Here is a 21,868-nt window from a genome sequence, read left to right as displayed (position 1 = left end):
ATAGGATGGTGTTGCTCTCACTTTGGCCCTTTCCCACCACCTGAGAAGAATTATGAGAACTGTGCTACCTGGATGGGCTGGCTGACCAATGCAGCCTCACTTAGTAATGCAAGCTCTCTCCCTGCAGGACCTCTCTGCTGCCTTAGCCCAGTGTGAAGTGGTCTCTTGGCCTAGCAGAGTTCCTGCTGATACAGCTTGCGAGCGAGAGGAGAACCCCTGCACGCCTCTGCCACCCCTGGTATCGGCCGAGCGAGCCTCATCGTCTCGTCCCGTCATTGCACAGCTGACCCTGCCGACACTCGACGACTTCATCCCCCCTCACCTGCAGAAAGGGGTCTCCCAGTCTCCGTGCTCCTCCACCTCCACCTCCCCCATTAATCCACCAGTGCCCTCGCTGCCACTGCCTGCTGCCAACCTGCACAGTGCCGCGGACTCCGAGCTTGGCGAATTGCCCCCGCCTACAGTAAGGCCCAACTTCTGAAGTTGCTTCCTGCCCCTCCCAGCTGCAGTACCTGCCGGCTCCTGCTTTGCCTCCCACTCGTGTAACCGACCGCCGAGTGCGGCGGTTGCGCTGATGGAACCTCCCCCTTTGCGCTGCTTACCCCGTTCCAGCTGGGCGTTGCTAGCGTGCTGGGCGTTGCCGCCTGTGACAGGTTTCCATCAGCAGGGGTTTAATGTGCTTCATTAACCAGTCCTGATCAACCATCTCCTCCTTTCGCAAGCTGCTCGTTGCCTCTGCCATGCTTTAGGCAGGCAGCGCTGACCATTGCCAGGTGTCTCTGGAGCTGCTGTGCCATCACGCTGCCTTGCATGGACACTGCATGCGATAATTGCAATGACGTGTATGCAATTGACTGCTTGTGGTCTTTGCAGGAGCTCGTATTAAAAGCCCAGTGTTACATACTGGAGCACCGTGTACAACTGGGATGTGCATGCCTTGCCTGTTTTATTAATATGTGCTTGGCAGGATTGAATAACATGCCTGAAAGCGCTAGGAATGGTTCGTTGGATCCAGCAACGGGGGAAAGCTCTCTCCTATACAGCTGAGCAATCACCGGTGCCAAAACTCAGATGGGAAGGAACTGTTTATGGATTTTGGAAGCTTGTGTTTGTTATCCTTTGGGGTGTTTTAGTTAGAGGTAAAATGGTGACCTAAGTGCTGGAGAAATGGGAGCTGCTGAATTTGCCTGTGGGATTACCTCTTGTGTGCCAGGGCAGCAAGTCTTGGCCTGGGATGCTGCTTCCTGATTGGCTATCCACAACCGTGTGGCTAAATAAGCAAGAACCAGATTGGTCTCCTCCTTCTGGATGTGTCCAGCCCCTCTGATCATGTGGTCAGTTAGCTAGAGGTTTCCTGCAATTCCTTCTGTACTTGAGACCTAACTCTAAAAGGCCAGGAAAAGCTCAGATAAGAGGCACTGGGATTGTTCCCCGTAGCCCAAGGAGAGATTGAATGGGGGGTTCAGAGTATCAGAAGATGTTGAAGAGAAACTAATGTAAGAAGCTGGAGAGCCAGTTACCTGAGGAATGCTTAGGGTAATTTCTCAAATTCACTTAATGGACAGAGATGAGTAGCGAGTGATGAACCTATAAAGTGGGGCAGAATACTTCCAGTTGTAACTTCCAACAGGATTAGTGCTTGGAGATTTTTCAGGGCAAGAAGGGATAACAACTAATTGAGACTAGTTGGGACAAATGGCAGCCCACAAGTATTGCCACACTTCTGGTGTTATGTAAGTGAACCTGTCATGCTGGGGAAGATGGACTGCATGCACTGAGAATGGCTCCCACCCTGCCTATGCTTCCCCGATGCAGCTTTCGGCCGAGGAATGGGGTGGAAGAAAGCAGATACTGCTCAATGTTTGCAATATTAGGCAACATATGGAATCAGTAAGCTAACTCTGGATTTTGGATTTGGAGGAACAGTTCTCTAACCTTGCATGTTGAGTATTTCTCACTCAGTGTTCTCTTGTCTATAAGGATGCACAGCCTAGAGTAAGCGAAGGAGTGGGAGTACACCCAGTTCTCTCCGCATCCAGCAGGTTCTCGGCGTACCCATCCACCACATCTGTGAATCCAACCATAGTGCTGCTCCAGCACAATCGAGGTAAGAATACTGATGGTCGAAAATCATTCAGTGTGTATGCCTTCTTATTAGCGAGGGGTGAGCAAGGCATTGTCAACAACTAGAACTGAGCGGTTGTCATTGGGGTGGGATGGCAGGTGATGGAAAGTTCAAAGTGCCAGCAACCAGAATAGGCTGCCTATGTCAGCAATCATTGACCGAAGTGCTGGAGTGTTTTCACTGGGGTGTGAGCTCATGTACTGTAGATGATCATTTTGATGCATATTCAACTGTAATTGGTGGCACTATATTCATTCCCAGTCCTGTGGTCATTCCGAGTTACTGTGAGTGGTAGGTCTCTCCCAGGAAATCTGACACACAGGAGATTCTGCAGATGCTGGAAATCTTGGGCAACATACACAAAATGCTGGAGGAAGTCAGCAAGTCAGGCAGCATCTATACAGGGGAATATGTAATAAGTTTGCATGTTCTCTCTCTGATCGTATGGGTTCCCTCTGGGTGCTCCGGTTTCCTCCCGCACTCCGGAGATGTATGGTTGGGGCTAGTGAGTAGTGAGTGCATTGTTGGTGCTGGAAACGTGGCCACACTTGTGGGCTACCCATCACATCCTGGCTGGTCTGATTTGACGCAAATGATGCATTTCATTGTATTTTTCAATGTATGTGTGACAAATAAAGCCAATCTTTCTTTAAACAGTCATCCTCTTTTGGTCAAGACTATTCATCATCTGCTGGTGACTTGCTACAGCTACAGTCCTCCAGTCTACTAAGAAAAATAAGGAAAGGCTTGGGATTGGCTTTTTGGGGTTCCTTTGTTTACTAAGTCCCTTCCTTCTCCTATCAAGATCACACAGAGTCTTGGGGAAATATCCACCCATTAGCATAGATTTCTAAAGTAACTTTAACATGGTAAAATGCCCCAACTCAGCTTCACGAGCATTGGAGAACTAGAGAGGGTTGGATAGGGACTTAGAAGCAGGGATGAGTTGGGATATCAGTGGGTGTAGTCATGCTACAGGTCAAGGGGATAAAATGTGGCATCTAACAGATTTCCATCTTTAGGACATCATATTGATGTGCTGTGTTGTGTGCCAGTGACAGAATGCCCATCGTCTATGACAGGAAGGTCAGGTCAGGTCTGGCTTTCCTTGTTAAATGCCCAAGGCCTGAGCACAATTCAGCAGAAGCTTCTTTCACTTCGCAAAGAACATGGGGATGGCATTGGACTGAGCTTTGTTAGGTGTCCCTCCCATGGATAAACAACCCAGAGTGTAGGTAATTAGCATTTTTTGAATTGGTGTTGGTTTAGTATGGTTTCATGTAGTGAGATACAGTGAATAGCTTTTCTTGCATACTGTTCATGCAAGTCAGATTATTGCACAGTGCATTGAGGTAGAACAAGGTCAAACAACAAGAGGTGGAGGTTTTTTTGTGAACACCCAAAGAAGGTTTGAAATTCTATCGTTGAAAGAACAATGCAGTACTGGAGTATCTGCCTGGGTCAGGTGTCCGAATCTTAATTCTGCAGTCTTGTGTAACTTTGGCTAACTCCCCGCCCTCCACCTTATCCACTTGATTTTGTTCAACATTCCCTCAAGCTCAGGGGATGAGTGATGGGGCACTTTAATATCTTGGAGGCTTTATTCAATCAAATGTTAAACCTGGACATTTGGTGGGTTGTCTGCAGCTATGTGTCAATGGCTCCCCCAGATGGTGAAGTAGATTGATGCCTGGGAAAGTAACAAAACTAATTCCTGACCTATTCACTCCTCAAACACTCTCTGCTTAAAATGGAGCTCTTCCTGGTCATGCTGCACTGACTTTGGCCACTTTTGAAAAGGTGTCTTTTGTGTTAATGGTCAAGAAGACTTGGCTTTCCAGTTCAGTCTGGTTAAAGAGAGTGGATGATGTCTTGGTTGCTTTTGGGGCCAAATAACCTAGTGATGCTGCTAATGCGCGTGAAGTGGGCCAGGTTGTTAATATTCATTGTCAAGGGTATTGGTTCCTGGAGGACATGTGGAGTGTGTCTGAAATCAGCCTTTGGAATCATCACACCCAACCAAAGTGGAAAAGGTGAGCAGACTAAGCCCTGTTTCTTAGTGGGATGTGCATCTATAATATGTTTTCTTTCTTTCTTTCAGCAGAACAACAGAAGCGACTGAACAGCCAGTCAGGTAAGGGGTAGTTGACAGGGTAACCTCTCATTCCTACTTTCCAAGATCTCCTGTTCTACCAACGGTCCATTGGGGCAAGTTATGCAGCTTGGGAGGGAGCAGGAAAACCTGTCCACAAAGTGGGTATAGCACAATGAGTTACTCTAACTCTTCCTCAAGGTGTTCATTTGACCCTGGTGCTGCTACTATCCTTGGGTGTACCGGGATTCTGGCCCAGGCCATGTAAGGATTCAATCAAAGGTTCATTGGCAGTTCATCAACAGTCCTTTAAAATTTTGTCAGTTCATTGAATGTAGCTTCCTAACTTGCTGTAGTACCCTTGAACCTGTGAACTTTGAGTCAGTGTAACCCATGCTGCCATTGGACAGTGATAGTACAAACGTTTGTACACCAGGGCCCTGATAGTATAAAATAGAATCTAATTTATGGAAGCATCTTTACACAGATGTTGCTTTTGAGTGCCATTGAGTCATCGTCAACTCATGGCGGCCGAACGGATAGTGCAGTTGTCCATAGGGTTTTTGTGGCAAGATACAGAAGTAGATTGCCAGGCTTTTCTTCCACACAGATACTGCTGCTGCCCAAGTTGGGACCTGGCTGGATTCGAACTCAGGACCTTCCACCTCGAAGTCCAGGGCTGATACCACTACACCACTGGCTGGCCCCTGCAGATATTAAGCACATTTAATTGATTTTGTAAATTGATATTAGCCATCATCATCAGGAAATTAATCAGTCTAAGTATTTCTAGCATTTTCTTTTCTGTACCACTTGGATTTTGTTTTTTGGGATGAGGACAAAACCAGCATTTATGGCCCATTGCTAATGACCTTGGAGAAGGAGTTGTAGAGTGGGTCAACATCACCTAAGAAAGAATGCAACAAGAAGTTAAGAGAGTTAATAGAAATGGCAAAGGAGCTCAGGTAATATAGAGAGGCTAGGAAAGCTGGAGTTGACAAAGCAAGTGTTAAAAATAGTGCTTAATGAAAACACGTTTATATGTAATAGAAAAGGAGAAACTGTTTCCATTAGCAAGGAAGTAGATAGTGAAGGCATCATCATCATCAGGTGCCATGCCCAGTTTGAGCTTTGACTGCCATGGCCCACACACACTTGTTTCAGGTCAAGTGGATCAACTCATTGGTATTCATTTCCAGTTCTCTGGCAGCTGTCTCCATCATCATTTGTCTTTGCCTTCCTCTTGCTTTCTTCCCGTCAATCTTTCCCATAATTACCGTGCATTCTAACTCCTCTTTCCTAATCACATGTCCAATGAAGTCACGTTGCCTTTTCATGACCTCATACATTATTTCTCTTTTTGTGCTTGCTCTGTTCATGGCATCCTCAAAAAAACTAGTGTGATTGGACATGAACAGTAACAGATTTTAAAAATGAGTTGGTTAAATTTTTGGAAAAAGACGCATGCTATGGGGAATGAACTAGTGAGTGCGATCATAAGATAGCTTAGCCACCTCCAAGCTCTGGGATTCAAGCACCCAATTACAATAAGATCAAAGCTGAAATTGGCCATGGATCATTTACGGCTGACTTGTGGGCATTCCAGAGATTTGTCTGAGAGCTTGCTCTCCACTGGGAAACCCTGTCTAGTATGTCCCTGCATGAGTGGTGCATCAGTTCATGCAGCACAAGCTGGAGACTCCTTGAATGTGGACATGACTGGGATCAGAGGGAGAGCAAGTATCAGGGAACCATTGGAAAGGGTCTGTCCCCTTTAACAAAATCATCTATTTGATGACATCCGTACCCAGCACATTGGCAGCATTTGATGACAGCCCATTTCATGTGTCTTCAATGGATGCAGAAAGAAAGATACTCTTGAGTGTCACTTGATGCCAAATTGCTTTGGTCACTTGAGAGTAAAATCCATCAGCATACACTGCCTGCTATATTCGCTTACATTCAAACTGTGGTTAACCCCAGAGGTAAATAATGATTCCACTTGCTTCCATATTAGGCATTGTACAACCTAATGATTTAAACATTGCTGCAAATTTGGAATATTTTTGTTACTGCACATATTTGTGCTTTTTATTTTCTTACTAGACTCTGTGCCAGATAGATTAATTGATCAGAACACAGCCGCCTTGACTGCAGAAGGAGCCCATACTACTGTCAACGCCGGAGGGGCAATGGACAGCAGGCGCCAGAAGGCTCCTCGGATCCCCCACTCTTCCTTCATTGCACCTGAGGATCTCGGTATCAAGGTGAGGATGTGTGAGCCTGGCTCCCATCGTCTTGCTCGGTGCAGACGTGAGCTTGACTTGATGCTCTTTCCAACGTTTCTGTACTCTTTGACCTGCAGAATGTGGAGAGGCCAAAAGACTGGTACAAGACGATGTTCAAGCAGATCCACAAAGTCAACAAAGGTAAAGTGATCCTGGGAGGGTGGCTTTTCAACCCGTGAATGCAATTCGTACAGAGATTACCTTCCCCCATTGTGTCGGAGTGATTAACTAGAGTTATGTTTAGGAAATGGTGACCTTTGCCCTTGTCGTTCCATTCTTCAGGCTCAAGCCAAGGCTGCTTTCTCTATAAAGAGCTGCAGCTGGTGTAAAAATGCTCCTTAAATTATAAATGGCTTTGATGAGGTTTCTTGTTGGGAAATCCAAGAGCAGGGATTGTTTAATAGCAGAAAGTTATTAATAAACCCACTGGACAGTTTAGGGAAGCCAGTCGTGGAGTGAGGTTAAAATATTGAGATTTTAATGCAGTTGTGGTGAGTACCAGGCACTTCGATGGGGAGGACTGAGGTGGACGGGGTAGAGATGTCTGCCATGCATCAGTGACAACAGAGCTGCTGGCCAGTAAATGAAAAGTCAAGCAATGTTTTATAGAGTCACTCTAAACGCTGAGCAGCAGTTGGGGATTTCTGCTGTGGATTTTGCAAAAGTAACCATGCCCAGTGCAAGAGGAACCACGGACTGGTGTATATGCTTGGCAGAGGAGCTGCAATCTATGGGAATGTAAAGAAAGGCTAAGTCAAAATCCCGCTTATTTTGCTCACTCTCCTGCAGAAGCAGGAACTGTTTGATGCACAGATGTGACTGGTTTGCAAGAGTTTTAAGAAACTGAAAGGCTAGGAAGCATGGAACAAGGGCATGAGACCAGCAGATTGCACCACACTCCCCACTGGCAGATCAGTGCTTCCCATCCGCTGTGGTACTCCTGTCACAGGCTTGTGCCATCCACCTTGCAATTGTGTCATAGTATAGTGGGATGGTGTGTCACCTCTGTTTGACAGCATCCCGTTCATGCTCGTTTCAAGTCTTTGTGACTCTCCCTTTTCCAAATGGGTGATCTCTGCAACCATTCTGTGTGAACTCTTTCTTGCAGCTTGTCTTTTTTTCCTTTAGAGTCTTCACTTCTCATCTCTCACTACCCTTCCTTTCCGCTCAGACACGCCCGAAGAAAACCCATATCGCCTTACCTACAGCTTCCCCGAGATCCCTGAACGCCAGCACAAAGGAGAAGGTATCAGCAGCCGTGAGAGTCAGTGTGTGGTGCTGCCAAGTCCTTCATCCCCATGGTGGACCAGGTTGCTGTTGTATACAATGTGGTTTAGTGTGCATGGGAAGGCTGTCTGAAGATCCATCACTGGAATACACATCTCATAGTGCCGATACAGGAGGGATAAGAGGATTTCTTTCAAATGTCTAGCTTGTTTTAATGTTCTCTCTCAGTCTATGCAGTGATTGGAAGATGTCACCCTTTATTGGGGAATGTTAACCTTTATTAGTGGGTTAGGTTGGGATGCCTGAAATTGCTGAATGAAGGGATGTGGGATCATGGGAGTAGCTTGTGTGGAGTATTGTAAGGACTGGACGGACCAAAGAGTTCCTGGTGTTTTTGTATTGTAGTCAGTCCTGCTATTCCAAGATAAGCACCATTGGAGAGCAGATTGTTCATGGGCTGGTTCTCAGCCACTTGTTGAGCTAGGGCCCTGAACATTTTCTCCGATCAGGACTGAGTGAGTGTTAGCCGCATTTAGGGCTGTAAGTGAATCTGGGCTTGGGAGGAAGATTGAAATATGGTGAGAACTTTCTTCAGTGTCTTGGGACAGAGACTGGATATGGGAACAAGAGACAAGACTGGCGTTTGGCCACAACTTAAACTGCAGTCAAATTGCCTACTCCTCTGTCTTCAGTGGTCTAAACTCAGGTGGGCCAGGAGAGGAACTCCAGCCTGAAAACACTTTGATCAGTGGGTCCTCACTAAGGGATTGTGAAAGTGGGGTGTAGAGGTGGGTGAGATGGTTTTAAGAATTGCAATTTGCTTTTTTCTGCTGCAGAGGAAAATCCTTATACACCCAGCTACGTGTTTCCCGAGACGACTCCCAGTCCTAAATCGGAAGGTAACGCCGTGAATGGAATCTGACATCCACAAATCAGATTCCTTTCTGCTTTCAACGTCTGTTTCCCATGAGTTTCATTAAGTTGCCTCGTGCCCTGGCCTTTAGCAGAGAGCTAGAAGCTTTGCTGTGCTTGCATCTAAGAGCTGCGATGTGATATTCTTAACGTGAAAATGGTTACAATACGAATCTGCCTTGTCTCTCTCTCTACGGCACCTGTACACCACATATGGAGATGCTTGCTGGCTCCGTCTGTACTTAGTTAGGTGTTCATTATAGTGGGTTTTGACCTTCAAGCAGGAAAGCCTACCACACTGGTCTGGACTTGTATCCAATTCCCTCCCTATCTATTGAAATTGCCAAAATGAATCAATCGAATGCATACCTGGAGATTTGATTACACATTATCTTGCATTCAACTGTACCACTCTCACATATCATTGGTGGCATAATGTGTCAATCACCACCAGCTTCTGTCCCCAAACATTTATTATTGGCCACCTGTCTGCTCATCTATGAAGGATCCCACTACTCATATCTATTGGATGGTTCTTCCCAGCCAGTTGCCCTTCTTGCTCATCATCTCTATGCCTCCTATCATCAATGTGAGTGGAGTATTCAGAAGCTCACTTCATGTTCTATGTAAGCAGTAGCGTCCTGGAGATTACACTGCCATTTTTGGAGAGTTCAGCTTGGCCAGTGTATTTCAAAACATTCAAATCTATTCAAGGAGAATTATTTCATCCGGCTAGATGGTATCTGAGCGGAATTAGTTTCGGCACGCTCCAGGGTTCACTACTGTTCAGTTCCCACAATGTGATAGACTCTTGATCTCAGTCTATCACATTATGATCTTACAACTTATTGTCTGCCTGCACTGCTCTTCATAGCTGTAACACTTTATTTTGCACTCTTTTGCTATTTTACCTTGCACTACCTCATACACTGTGCAAGACAAACTTTTCACTGTAACTGGCGGTAGTAAACCAATGCCAGTTTCAAGTAGCTGGGCAAGCCCAACCCTTGACCATTTTCACTTGCTGTGCTGTTTTTTTTTAAATGGGGGTTCGATATGGAATGGATATGACTGTTTTTGAAACCTGCAAAGATGATTACAAGGGTCAGGGGTCGGTAGGAGCCTAGGGAGGCCAGAAACATGAAGAAACAGACCTGGTGTAACTGGCACCGATCAGGTTCATTTGGAAACCACTGCAATTGCAATTCCAAATATGAACTCTCACCTGCCTTGCATAAGCCCTTACCCTTTGCTTAGCAAGAATTTATCTGCCACTACTTTAAAAGTATGCAAAGGCTCTGTGTCTACCTCTCTCTGAGGAAGAGAATTACAAATAAACCTATTTCTCTGAGAGAAATAGCTGTCCGTATCTGTTAAAAGGTGACTCTTCATTTTGTAACTACTCTCTGTTTCTAGGTTCATGGCTTACACATTGCAACCCCTGTCATGGATCTGTTACAGGATCCAGGAATTGATTCTGTGTAGATCCCCTGGATCTGAATTAGATCCTGTCATCGTGACGACCATAGCATCATCTTGGAACATACTTAAAATTAGTGGTCAAATGTTGCCCTCCCGCTTGCTTGTGAGGGGAGTGTGAGACCCAAGTGCTAGAGTAATGGTTAGTAATGCTGTTGAGGGTGAACAGACTGAAGCCATTTAATGCCACTTTGCTGACAAACCTTCCACACGAGGCCAGTGATCTAGATGCCTTCATCTCTGATGTCACTTACCCTGAGACGTTACACTGGTATTGTCTGGGCAATACACTTTTATTAGGTTGTGGAGGAAGATCACATGAATTCCACTGTCCTTTTCGGTACTCCTGAACTGTGACCCCCAAGGCTAACACCTCTTGGCCGTGTAGCATTGGTCAACTAGTTGGATCGTGGCAGGTTCTTCTGTTACTTTGGCAGACAGCAACGGCTTTGAATGGAAACAGATCGGTTTGCTCATGTACGCTGGCAATGACGCCGCTTTTTGCGAGCAGGTCTATCTCCCTGCACACTTGTCTAATGAGGATATTTGTCCCAGCAAATGAGTTCTTCAGTTACTAGGCCCTTTGTGATATCTTGCCAAATGGTTGTCTTGTGTGTGCTGGCAGTCTGCCTGAGGCTGAAGAGACTGTACGCTTGGAAAAAAAACATTCTTCCTAGTAAGGGTCTCTAGAAAGCCTGCAGGAAGACGGACTGACTGATTCTTCTTTCCTTCGAGACTTGTCAATTCAATGCAATCCTGGATGTGACACTGTGATGAATGTGTGTAACACTGCACAGGCAAGTGCTTGACTGACATTATTCCAGTCCAGTGAGTAGGTCAGTTCAAGAGGAGGATTAGCAATATTTTGCACTCTCCGTACTGCCCTCCTTGAGGCCTGTATTGCTCTATCGACCATAGGTGTACAGAGCCCGTTGGAGCAGAGGCAAGAGGTTTGGCTTCTCCAGCAGATTTTGGCTTTTTTCTTTGTTTTATCTTAATGCCCTTCCTGCTGCCATCATTCCTCACCTATGTGCCCTCCTCACATGACTAGTACTAAATAGATAGAGAATAATCTAACATAGCACATCTACGCAAGTGGAAGCTGCAGTGATGATTAGCTCTGTGGAGTAGTAACCTGTGATATATTTGTCCTCCATGATAATCCTCCCCTCTCTTGAGAGGTTTCTGCTCTGACAAGTTGAAAGTTATGTCTGTATAAGGCTGTCCAGACAGGAGAACTTTAACTATTGGGCTTTTAGATTCTGGTTTCCCTTTGCTGTACAAAATGAACCTTTGTAAGACAGCATTGAATCAATAATACCTTCTTAACTTATTTTTCTTCATTGTGTGAAAATTATTTCGTTTTACTTTTGTTTACACTGAAATAGTTTTACCTATTGGAATTTAGTTCATGTGACCCAGGGTCTGAGATTTACCAATCTCTGTTGAGCAATGATTTTATTACTTGGGAGGTAGTTTTAAAAGGAACATGTACCTTCCTGTATGACATAGAGCCACTATGTTTTTATGTTCCATCCCACGCTCGACCTCTGTTTCTGGACTGAGAAAGGGAACTGTCTGGGTTCCAAAGCTAGTAGCTTTTCAGTGGTCTCTTGTTTGGATGCGTATGGATACGAGTGATCAGTGAGGGAAGAATTGGGTTGGGTTGTGACTTCCATACCTCATTATATCATGAGAAATCAACCTGATATGTGGCGTTAAAGCACTGCAGGGTAGTTTCCATGGAATTCAGAGAACGTCCAGGAGAAGCATTTTCAATTCCACTCAAGCCTTGTGTTGGACCATTTTCAGTTCTTTAATGCATTTTATTTCTGCTTTCCTGTGTGACCTTACCAGCTAATTCTTTTCCTGCTTAAGTTGCCTGTTCTGCTCACCCATCTTAGCTCCCCTTTCCATTTCTTTCCTAGAAAAGGAGACTTACACTCCAACCTATGTCTTCTCAGAGATTGCTAAGAGAGAAATTCTAGAAGGTACTATTTATTTCTCAGCTGCCCTGTGTGCCCCTGGAGTTTCTAACATATAATTCCCTTTGCTTTGTGGCTAGAAACAATGGTGTCAATATATATAAACACTTCACTGAGTCAGTAGAGGTGACAGTGAGAGATTAGCTTCTGTGCAAGTTGGACTCCAGCTGCTCTGTAGCAAAGTTAAGTGCCTAAAAGAAGAGTGTTTTTTTTTCCACTGTTTAATTTTAAACATTCTCTATTTTGCAAAGGTATTCCTTGCAGATGGAGTCCAAAACAGGGATTGGTAATGTTTCTGGAAACTCCAAGCAAAGGTTAACCATTATTCCAATCTTGGATGATGCAAAACCATCCAAATTGGATTTGTGTGCAGTACCTCTATCTAACTATCTCCTCTAACTTGTACATCTGACTGTGTGATAGGATGACACTGCAACACTGCGGTTTGAATCAAGCACCATAGAATGCAGTTATTGTGTGTACAGAGACAGCCGATATACGAGTTCTCAAAAACAAGAGAAATACCGAAACAAACTGAGCATGGTCTTCTCATTGAGTATTTTTTTTTCAGATGACGAACTAGATGATTACTCCTCACGGTATCCTTACTCAGAAGATGGTGAGTAGTTTCCTTCTGGCGATAAGTTGCAAACCTTGTTGGAGCTGAACATTGATGATTAAGAGCTTTAACCACTTGATCAGTTAGAGACTGGTCCACCATTCTGCAAGACCCTGAACGATTTTCCACCTCGATTCTATTGCATGATGCCCATGTTCCTAGTTTCCTTTGATATCCATAAATCTGTTGATCTTTGTCTTGAACGTACACAGTGATTGAGCCTGCACAGCTGCTGTGTTGGAAAGTTGAAAAGTTCGCCACTTTCTGAACAGAAAAAAAAAGTCCTCTATATCACAATCTTAAATAGTCATCGTCTTTATGTCAAACTGCATCACCAGGACTCAGACTCCTTATTCAGTCCTTTAAGGATTTTCTAAGCTTTAATGAAGTCTGCCATCATTCTAAACTCTAGTGCAGGGGTTCTCAACCTGGGATTGATGGCCCCCTTGCTTAATGGTATTGGTTCAATGCATAAAGTTTGGGAACCCCTGCCCGAGTGAATGCACATCTAGTCTACTTAATCTCTCCTACAGCAAACCAACCATGCCTAGAATTAGTCCAGTGAATCTGTGTTTATTCCCCTTCATAGATGCTGCCTGATCTGCTGAGTTCCTCCAGATTTTTGTGTGTTGCTCTGTGTAATCTCTTGTATGTTAGGTCTATAGTAGGCAAAACAATCAAATAGAAAATGCTGGGAACACTCAGCAGGTCAGGCACTGTCTAGACAAAGAGAAACAGCTACTGTTTTAGTCAGTGACACTTCACCAGTCTGGCAAAGTTCTGTAGATTTTCTGATTTCCAAAACTAATCATGTATCACGTTCCAATTGTTGGCTTAAACAGTCAGTGGTTAAACAGCCAGGGCAACACTGCAGTTTGATCCAGTTGCTGCCCTCAATTCTTTGAATGGTTCTGAGCCAATCATATGTTTTTGGTGTTGGGAAGGTGGTGGTGGCGGGGGTGGGGGGGGTGTAGTCAGACAGGCAAAAGTCATCAAAGCTGCCATGAGTAATGATTATTCACAGGTGTAGGAGATGCATCTTTGTCCATCTCTGTGGAAATCCATTCTGTTTGGCTATTTAAGAAATCAAAAGATTACGTAGAGGACAATTCTCTAAGGTAGATCGGCCTTGATCTTCATGAATGGGGGAGCAGGGATGAAGGGCTGACTGGCCTATAGCTCCCACTTCTTATGTTTATGTTCCTCAAAGCTGTAGCTGTAGAGTTGTACAGCATAGAATCAGGGCCCTTGGCCCACTGTGTCTATGCGGACTCTCAGACATAGAGTTTTACATCATTTGGTTCGATAATTTAAGCAGCACCTTCACAAGATGTGAGCTCTGCAGAAAAATAAAAATGAAACCTTTTCCAGTTTTCACTACTTTACAAAAGTTTTAATCTAGAGATGTGGTTTGGGATAAGGGCATTTCTGGGATTTTGCTTCAGACCAGAGCATAATTGGATGGATAAGGACCCAAAATAACTTGTGACTGTCTGGTCAGTCTCTACAATGCAGCACTGGGCAACCTTCAGATAACATTTTGTCTGCCCCATCAGTGGACCAGTCCAAGCAGAGGAGTAAGATCATTTTCCTCCCCCTTCCCTCTTCTCTTCCTCACTCTGGTCACTTACCTCTTCTCCTCACCTTCCTCTGGTGCCCCACCTTCTTCCCTTTCTCCGACGGTCCACTCTCCCCTCCTAACAGATTCCTTATTCTCCAGCCATTTACCTTTCCCGCCCACCTGGCTTCACCCAGCACCTTCTAGCTAGTTCTCCTTTCCCTCTCCCCACCTTTCTATTCTGATGTCTTTGCTCTTCTTTTCCAGTCCTGATGAAGGGTTTCGGCTTGCAATGCCGACTGTTCATTCATTTTCACGGATGCTGCCTGATTTGCTGAGTTTTGTGTGTGTTATGCTGGATTTCCAGCATCTGCAGAATCTCTTGGGTTTGTGACCTTACACCCTGCCCAGTCCCTGTAAAGGCTGCCTTACACTGTTGACAGGAGTACACAGCCTCAGGGGTACTCCCAATCACCAACGCCAATGGTACAGAGAGCAGTAGGACTGTTTTCTTCAATGCAACAGCAGCAAGAATGTATCCACTGTGAACAACTATGGTGGTAGGGAGCTGGAACAGGGCAAACTGGAAATATTGGGGGTTTGTTTAGGGAGGACCTTTATCTAATACAATTGCAAGTTGTTATTTAAAATCAGTGTCATGTATTGCATAATTTTTGCTTTGTACTTTGACTTCCAAGGAGCAGCTCATTGGGGTTAGTCTGGATTTGAATCTTTTTGCAGGAAGTTGTGAAATATAGAAGTATGTGACTGTCATGAAAAAGAGTAACCATGGAAACCACAGAATAAGTGAAAACAACACCAGCAGTGACGAGAATCTGTAGCTCCTCTGTGTGCCTAGCATGCACCATTGTCTATAGAAACAGGCTGATACTTGCAAACTGCTCGGTTGTTCAACAGTCCCTTTGACTAAGCAACTGTGACCTTTCCGATTTTCCCCCTTGTTGAACAGCCAAGGGCCGTACCCACAGAATATCACTGGTAAGTTGGACTGGCAACAGTAACACTGTATGAAAATAGGGAATTGTGGAAACATTCAGCAGATCAGGCAGCATCTATGGAGAGAGAAAGAAGTGTCAACATAGAACCTTGTCACCTGTTTTAATTTCAGGCTCCCACCATCTGAAGTGGCAAGGCATTGTTTGTTTTTTTTTAATCAATTACTTTTTTTTCCATTTAAAATTGTCAGTTTATTCCATAATCAGGAAATTACAATGAAAGTTTAAAGTTTTGAAAAGAAGGCTTTAGTTGGTTTCCAGAAATGTTAAAGTAATTGAGTGCCCACAGTATATTTTGTAAAAGTCATTTAAAATGGTTAGTCTCCTTACGAGATTATACTTAATTTTAAGTGCCTTTTAATAACAGTATTCATTAAATATAATCATAAGGAATCCAAGCATTTTTAAATGGCTTTTAATAATATTATTAATGGTTAGTTTCCTTCAGAATTGGATTTTAAAAAGTTGTCCAAATGAGGAATTTATTATAAGGATGTCTGCTGCCTTTATTACTCTTTATTACTGTTAATTATGCAGATATGAAGTGGCTGTTTGAAATTAATTAACCACTTTTTAATGACTAGAGTGAGATTAAATGGTAGTAGATTAAATGTTGGCTTCTGAAAGCAATGAGATAGTCAGGGTTGGTGCCTTTAAATGGAGATAAGATTATGTAACAAAAAGAAATCACTCTGTGACCTGACTGCAAATTGCATTCACACTTGATTTAAAAGGGAAAGCGCCCAAGCAGCTCCAGAGAATTTGGACGTGTCACTTATCATTGTTTGCACTGGTTGATTTGCTGAACTGAATGGAACCAAAACTGGGTTGGGATGAAAAGCAGCATGCACCTCCAGTTGTGTTCCCTCTCTCTCGCCATGCAAACCCCATTCCCTCACCCCGAACCCCTCACTCCATCATGCACCTCCAGTTGTGTTCCCTCTCTCTCACCATGCAAACCTCATTCCCTCACCCCGAACCCCTCACTCCATCATGCACCTCCAGTTGTGTTCCCTCTCTCTCGCCATGCAAACCCCATTCCCTCACCCCGAACCCCTCACTCCATCATGCACCTCCAGTTGTGTTCCCTCTCTCTCACCATGCAAACCCCATTCCCTCACCCCGAACCCCTCACTCCATCATGCACCTCCAGTTGTGTTCCCTCTCTCTCACCATGCAAACCCCATTCCCTCACCCCGAACCCCTCACTCCATCATGCACCTCCAGTTGTGTTCCCTCTCTCTCGCCATGCAAACCCCATTCCCTCACCCCAAACCCCTCACTCCATCATGCACCTCCAGTTGTGTTCCCTCTCTCTCACCATGCAAACCCCATTCCCTCACCCCGAACCCCTCACTCCATCATGCACCTCCAGTTGTGTTCCCTCTCTCTCACCATGCACACCCCATTCCCTCACCCCGAACCCCTCACTCCATCATGCACCTCCAGTTGTGTTCCCTCTCTCTCACCATGCAAACCCCATTCCCTCACCCCGAACCCCTCACTCCATCATGCACCTCCAGTTGTGTTCCCTCTCTCTCACCATGCAAACCCCATTCCCTGACCCCAAACCCCTCGCTTCTATTTTCCTCCTGCCCATTTACTCTCTTCCCAGTTTCCGGCGGGTGTTTATTCCATCCTATGCTTCAATTCCATGGTACTGTCAGATTAGGAATCAGCTTTCCTTGCACTTTTAGACTGGTTTATTTCCCCCTCCCTTTTTCTCTTTGGTGGAGTGCTCTCTCTATCTCTCCTTTTCTCCTTCAATTTCTCTATCTCTGTCTCTCTCCTGACTTTCTCCCTCTTTTGTTCTTTTTCATACTCTTCCTCCCACTAGCCTCACTTAATGCCTGACCCCTCCAGAATGCCCTCCCCGTGATCCAGAGTATCTTGTAAACTGAAAGTGCACTCTCACGATAAACACGAGACACTGCAGATGCTGGAAATCTTGAGCACCACATACACACACAACATTGGAGGAACTCAGCAGTTCAGGCCGCTTCTCCGAAGGGGAATAAACAGTCAACATTCCCGTCATGTGGGTTCATCTGATCTAAGTGGTCATTGTCCATGTACAATCCCTTCTTTAATCAGGCACATTGACTGTTGTGGCAGTAATCCTGCATGCTCCCAGAGGCACACTAGCAACTGGGTGGTGAAGAGTTGGCTGCTTTTCACAATTTTCTATCTCGATGCATTGTAATGTCACAATGTCCCTGCAACAGCCGGGATTCTCATCGGCCACAGTGAATCACAGTGCATTATTGTATGGAGCAGAGTAATTAGGTCGCTGAATTGCAAGTTCAAATTCTATTGCAGCTGCTGTTGAACTTTATTTCAGATAATTAAATTAGCGTATGCATCTAGAGCCAACACTGTGGAAGCAACGACACTAGCAGATAAAAATAAACACTCATTGGTTTCACTGATGTCCTTCAGAGCAAGAAATCGACCATACTTCCCTCATCCTGTCCATGGATAGCTCTAGACCCACTGATGCTGCTGATCCCGTGAACAAATAAATAAATTCCATTCAGACGTGTCTGTCCGCGGCCTCCTCTACTGTCATGACGAGGCCAAACATAGGCTGGAGGAGCAGCGCCTGATATTCCGTATGGCTAGCCTCCAACCTGATGGAATGAACATTGATTTCTCGAATTTCTGGTAATTACAACCCCTCCCCCTTCTCTTCTTTATTCCCCTTTTTGGTTACTCTTTTAACTCTTTTTTTGTCCTCACCTGCCTATCATCTCCCACGGGTGCCCTCCTCCTTCCCTTTCTTCCATGGTCCACTGTCCTATCCTCTCCTATTAGATTTCTTCTTCTTCAACATTTTACCTCTTCCACTGACCATCTCCCAGCTTCATACCCCCTCCCTCAACCTCTGACCTTCCTCCTCACTTCATCACTTCATCTCGCCCATCACCAGCCAGCTTATACTCCTTCCCATTCCACTCCCCCACCTTCTTGCTTCTGCCCCCTTCCTTTCCAGCCCTGGTAAAGGGCTTTGGACTGAAATGTTGACCGTTCATTCCTCTCCATAGGTGCTATGACTCTACCATTTTGTGTGTGTTGCTCAAGCCATCTTTTGGTTGGGATGACCCTGGCAAGCTTTGGTGTAGTTGAGCACAATAGGTAATACTGCCATTTTTTTTCCTGCTAACTGATTCTTTCTGTTTCCTGCAGTGAAAAGCCAAACATTTGTTCCTCGATCCAAGAGTGCAATGGATACCTCTGACTCCGAGACCATCGAGCGAAGATCAGCCACCTTACCCCTACCAACCCGGTCATCCTCGCTGAAACCACTCTCTGAGAGGTAAAGGCTCAACTCTCCTTTCTTATGAGTTACCTTTCCCTGAGTCAATTATTCAAGTCCAGCTTCTTCAGCAGAGAACTTAATTGGGCTGGGGACACAAGGGCAGGTTGGAGGCTGGGTAAGTGACTCACCCCGGACACACAAAACGCTTTCCACCATCTGCAAAGTTCAAATTGAATCGGAGTTAAAATCAGGTTTATAGTCACTGACATAAGTTGTGAAATTTGTTGTTTCAATAAAGAAGATTAAGAAAAGAAGGAGTGCAAAAAAGGAATAGTGAGGTACCGTTCATGAGTTAATGGACCATTTAGAAATCAGAAGGCAGAGAGGAAAAGATTGTTCTTAAAGTATAGTGTAGGTCTTCCCTGATTGTTGTAATGAGAAGAGGGTGTGTCCCATCTGGTGAGGGCCCTTTCTGAGGGATGCTGCCTTCTTGAGGCACTGCCCTTTTGATGATATCCTTGATGGTGGTGGGGCCTGGGCTCATGATGGATCTGGCTGTGTCTACAACCTACTGAAGCCTCTTGCGATCCTGCGGATTGGCATCTCCATATTAGATGGTGATGCAACCCATCAGGATGCTCTCCTAATGAAGTCTGGGCATTGGTGTGCGTTTGTTGTGTTTGCATTAATGTGTTGGGCTCAGATAGATGCTCTGCGACATTGGTACCGAGTGACATGGAACTGCTGATCCATTTCACCACTGACCTTGCGGTGAGGATTGATACAATATAGACTCAAGATGGTGCAACCGTTTTCTTTGGCAAAGGAGAGGCTTGGTTGAAGTATATAAGATAAGGAGTTTGGACTGAGTGGGTAGAGGACGCTTCCTTAGGTGGAGAGTTTGAGACTTGGGAGTCTTGGGTATAAACTAAAGGGAAACAAGATACAGTGGGAGATGAGGAAAATCATTTTTTAAGTAGCCTATAGTTATAAGACCATAAGACCATAAGACAAAGGAGCAGAAGTCGGCCATTCGGCCCATTGAGTCTGCTCCGCCGTTTTATCATGAGCTGATCCATTCTCCCATTTAGTCCCACTCCCCCACCTTCTCACCATAACCTTTGATGCCCTGGCTACTCAGATACCTATCAGTCTCTGCCTTAAATACACCCAATGACTTGGCCTCCACTGCTGCCCGTGGCAACAAATTCCATAGATTCACCACCCTCTGACTAAAAAAATTTCTTCGCATTTTTGTTCTGAATGGGCGCCCTTCAATCCTTAAGTCATGCCCTCTTGTACTAGACTCCCCCAACATGGGAAACAACTTTGCCACATCCACTCTGTCCATGCCTTTCAACATTCAAAATGTTTCTATGAAGTCTCCCCTCATTCTTCTAAACTCCAAGGAATACAGTCCAAGAGTGGACAAACGTTCCTCATATGTTAACCCTCTCATTCCCGGAATCATTCTAGTGAATCTTCTCTGTAACCTCTCCAACGTCAGCACATCCTTTCTTAAATAAGACTAAAACTGCCCACAGTACTCCAAGTGAGGTGTCACCAGTGCCTTATAGAGCCTCAACATCACATCCCTGCTCCTATACTCTATTCCTCAAGAAATGAATGCCAACATTGCATTCGCCTTCTTCACTACTCACTCAACCTGGAGGTTAACCTTAAGGGTATCCTGTACGAGGACCCCCAAGTCCCGTTGCATCTCAGAACGTTGAATTCTTTCCCCATTTAAATAATAGTCTGCCTGTTTATTTTTTCTGCCAAAGTGCATAACCATACACTTTCCAACATTATACTTAATTTGCCACTTCTCTGCCCATTCTTCCAATCTATCCAAGTCTCTCTGCAGACTCTCCGTTTCCTCAGCACTACCGGCCCCTCCACCTATCTTCGTATCGTCAGCAAACTTAGCCACAAAGCCATCTATTCCATAATCCAAATTGTTGATGTACAATGTAAAAAGAAGCGGCCCCAACACGGACCCCTGTGGAACACCACTGGTAACCGGCAGCCAACCAGAATAGGATCCCTTTATTCCCACTCTCTGTTTCCTGCCAATCAGCCAATGCTCTATCCACGTATGTAACTTTCCCATAATTCCATGGGCTTTTATCTTGTTAAGTAGCCTCTTGTGTGGCACCTTGTCAAAGGTCTTCTGAAAATCCAAATATACAACATCCACTGCATCTCCCTTGTCTAGCCTACTGGTAATCTCCTCAAAAAATTGTAATAGGTTTGTCAGGCAGGATTTTCCTTTAAGGAATCCATGCTGAGTTCTGCCTATCTTGTCATATGCCTCCAGGTACTCTGTAACCTCATCCTTGACAATCGACTCCAACAACTTCCCAACCACCAATGTCAAGCTAACAGGTCTATAATTTCCTTTTGGCTTCCTTGCCCCCTTCTTAAATAGCGGAGTGACATTTGCAATCTTCCAGTCCTCCGGAACCATGCCAGAATCTATTGACTTTTGAAAGATCATCGCTAATGCCTCCGCATTCTCCACAGCTACTTCCTTCAGAACATGCGGGTGCATTCCATCTGGTCCAGGAGATTTATCTACCTTTAGACTATGCAGCTTCCTGAGTACTTTCTCTGTCGTAATTGTGACTGCGCACACTTCTCTTCCCTACCACCCTTGAGTGTGCGGTATATTGCTGATGTCTTCCTCAGTGAAGACTGATGCAAAATACTCATTCAGTTCCTCTGCCATCTCCTTATCTCCCATTACAATTTCTCCAGCATCATTTTCTATCAGTCCTATATCTACTCTCACCTGTCTTTTACTCTTTATATACTTGAAAAAGCTTTTAGTATCCTCTTTGATATTATTTCATAGTTAACCTTTTCCCTCTTAATGACCTTCTTGGTTTCCTTTTGTAAGGTTTTCAAAACTTCCCAATCCTCTGTCTTCCTACTAATTTTTGCTTCCTTGAATGCCCTCTCCTTTGCTTTAACTTTGGCTTTGACTTCTCTTGTCAACCACGGTTGCATCCTTTTTCCACTCGAAAATTTCTTCTTTTTTGGAATATACCTGTCTTGCACCTTCCTCATTTCTCGCATAAACTCCAGCCACTGCTGCTCTGCCGTCTTTCCCACCAGTGTCCCTTTCCAGTCAACTTTGGCCAGTTCCTCTCTCATGCCACTGTAATTTCCTTTACTCCACTGAAATACCGACACATCAGATTTTGGCTTCTCTTTTTCAAATTTCACAGTGAACTCAATCATGTTATAATCACTGCCTCCTAAGGGTTCCTTCACCTCAATCTCTCTAATCACCTCTGGTTCAT

General features: G+C 44.8%; 1 protein-coding gene across 12 annotated transcripts in view; it reads left to right on the top strand.

Annotated features, from left to right (window-relative positions):
- LOC134358497 (sorbin and SH3 domain-containing protein 1) overlaps positions 1-21,868 on the top strand; it is a 214,518-nt gene that overhangs the window by 120,640 nt on the left and 72,010 nt on the right. For 10 of the 12 annotated variants that reach the window (XM_063070773.1, XM_063070777.1, XM_063070775.1 and 7 more), the window contains 10 exons: positions 128-463; positions 1,981-2,107; positions 4,227-4,259; positions 6,324-6,484; positions 6,583-6,646; positions 7,677-7,751; positions 8,569-8,631; positions 12,052-12,114; positions 12,680-12,727; positions 18,488-18,617. In XM_063070773.1, the coding sequence (XP_062926843.1) occupies positions 128-463; positions 1,981-2,107; positions 4,227-4,259; positions 6,324-6,484; positions 6,583-6,646; positions 7,677-7,751; positions 8,569-8,631; positions 12,052-12,114; positions 12,680-12,727; positions 18,488-18,617 (1,100 nt within the window). The remainder of the gene's footprint in view (positions 1-127; positions 464-1,980; positions 2,108-4,226; positions 4,260-6,323; positions 6,485-6,582; positions 6,647-7,676; positions 7,752-8,568; positions 8,632-12,051; positions 12,115-12,679; positions 12,728-18,487; positions 18,618-21,868) is intronic. The other 2 variants (XM_063070782.1, XM_063070785.1) reach the window with 1 other exon arrangement.

Source organism: Mobula hypostoma, chromosome 18 (assembly GCF_963921235.1).
Source record: "Mobula hypostoma chromosome 18, sMobHyp1.1, whole genome shotgun sequence".
Lineage (NCBI taxonomy): Eukaryota > Metazoa > Chordata > Chondrichthyes > Myliobatiformes > Myliobatidae > Mobula > Mobula hypostoma.
Note: the sequence above shows the minus strand (reverse complement) of the source record. Positions and strands in the feature narration are given on the sequence as shown.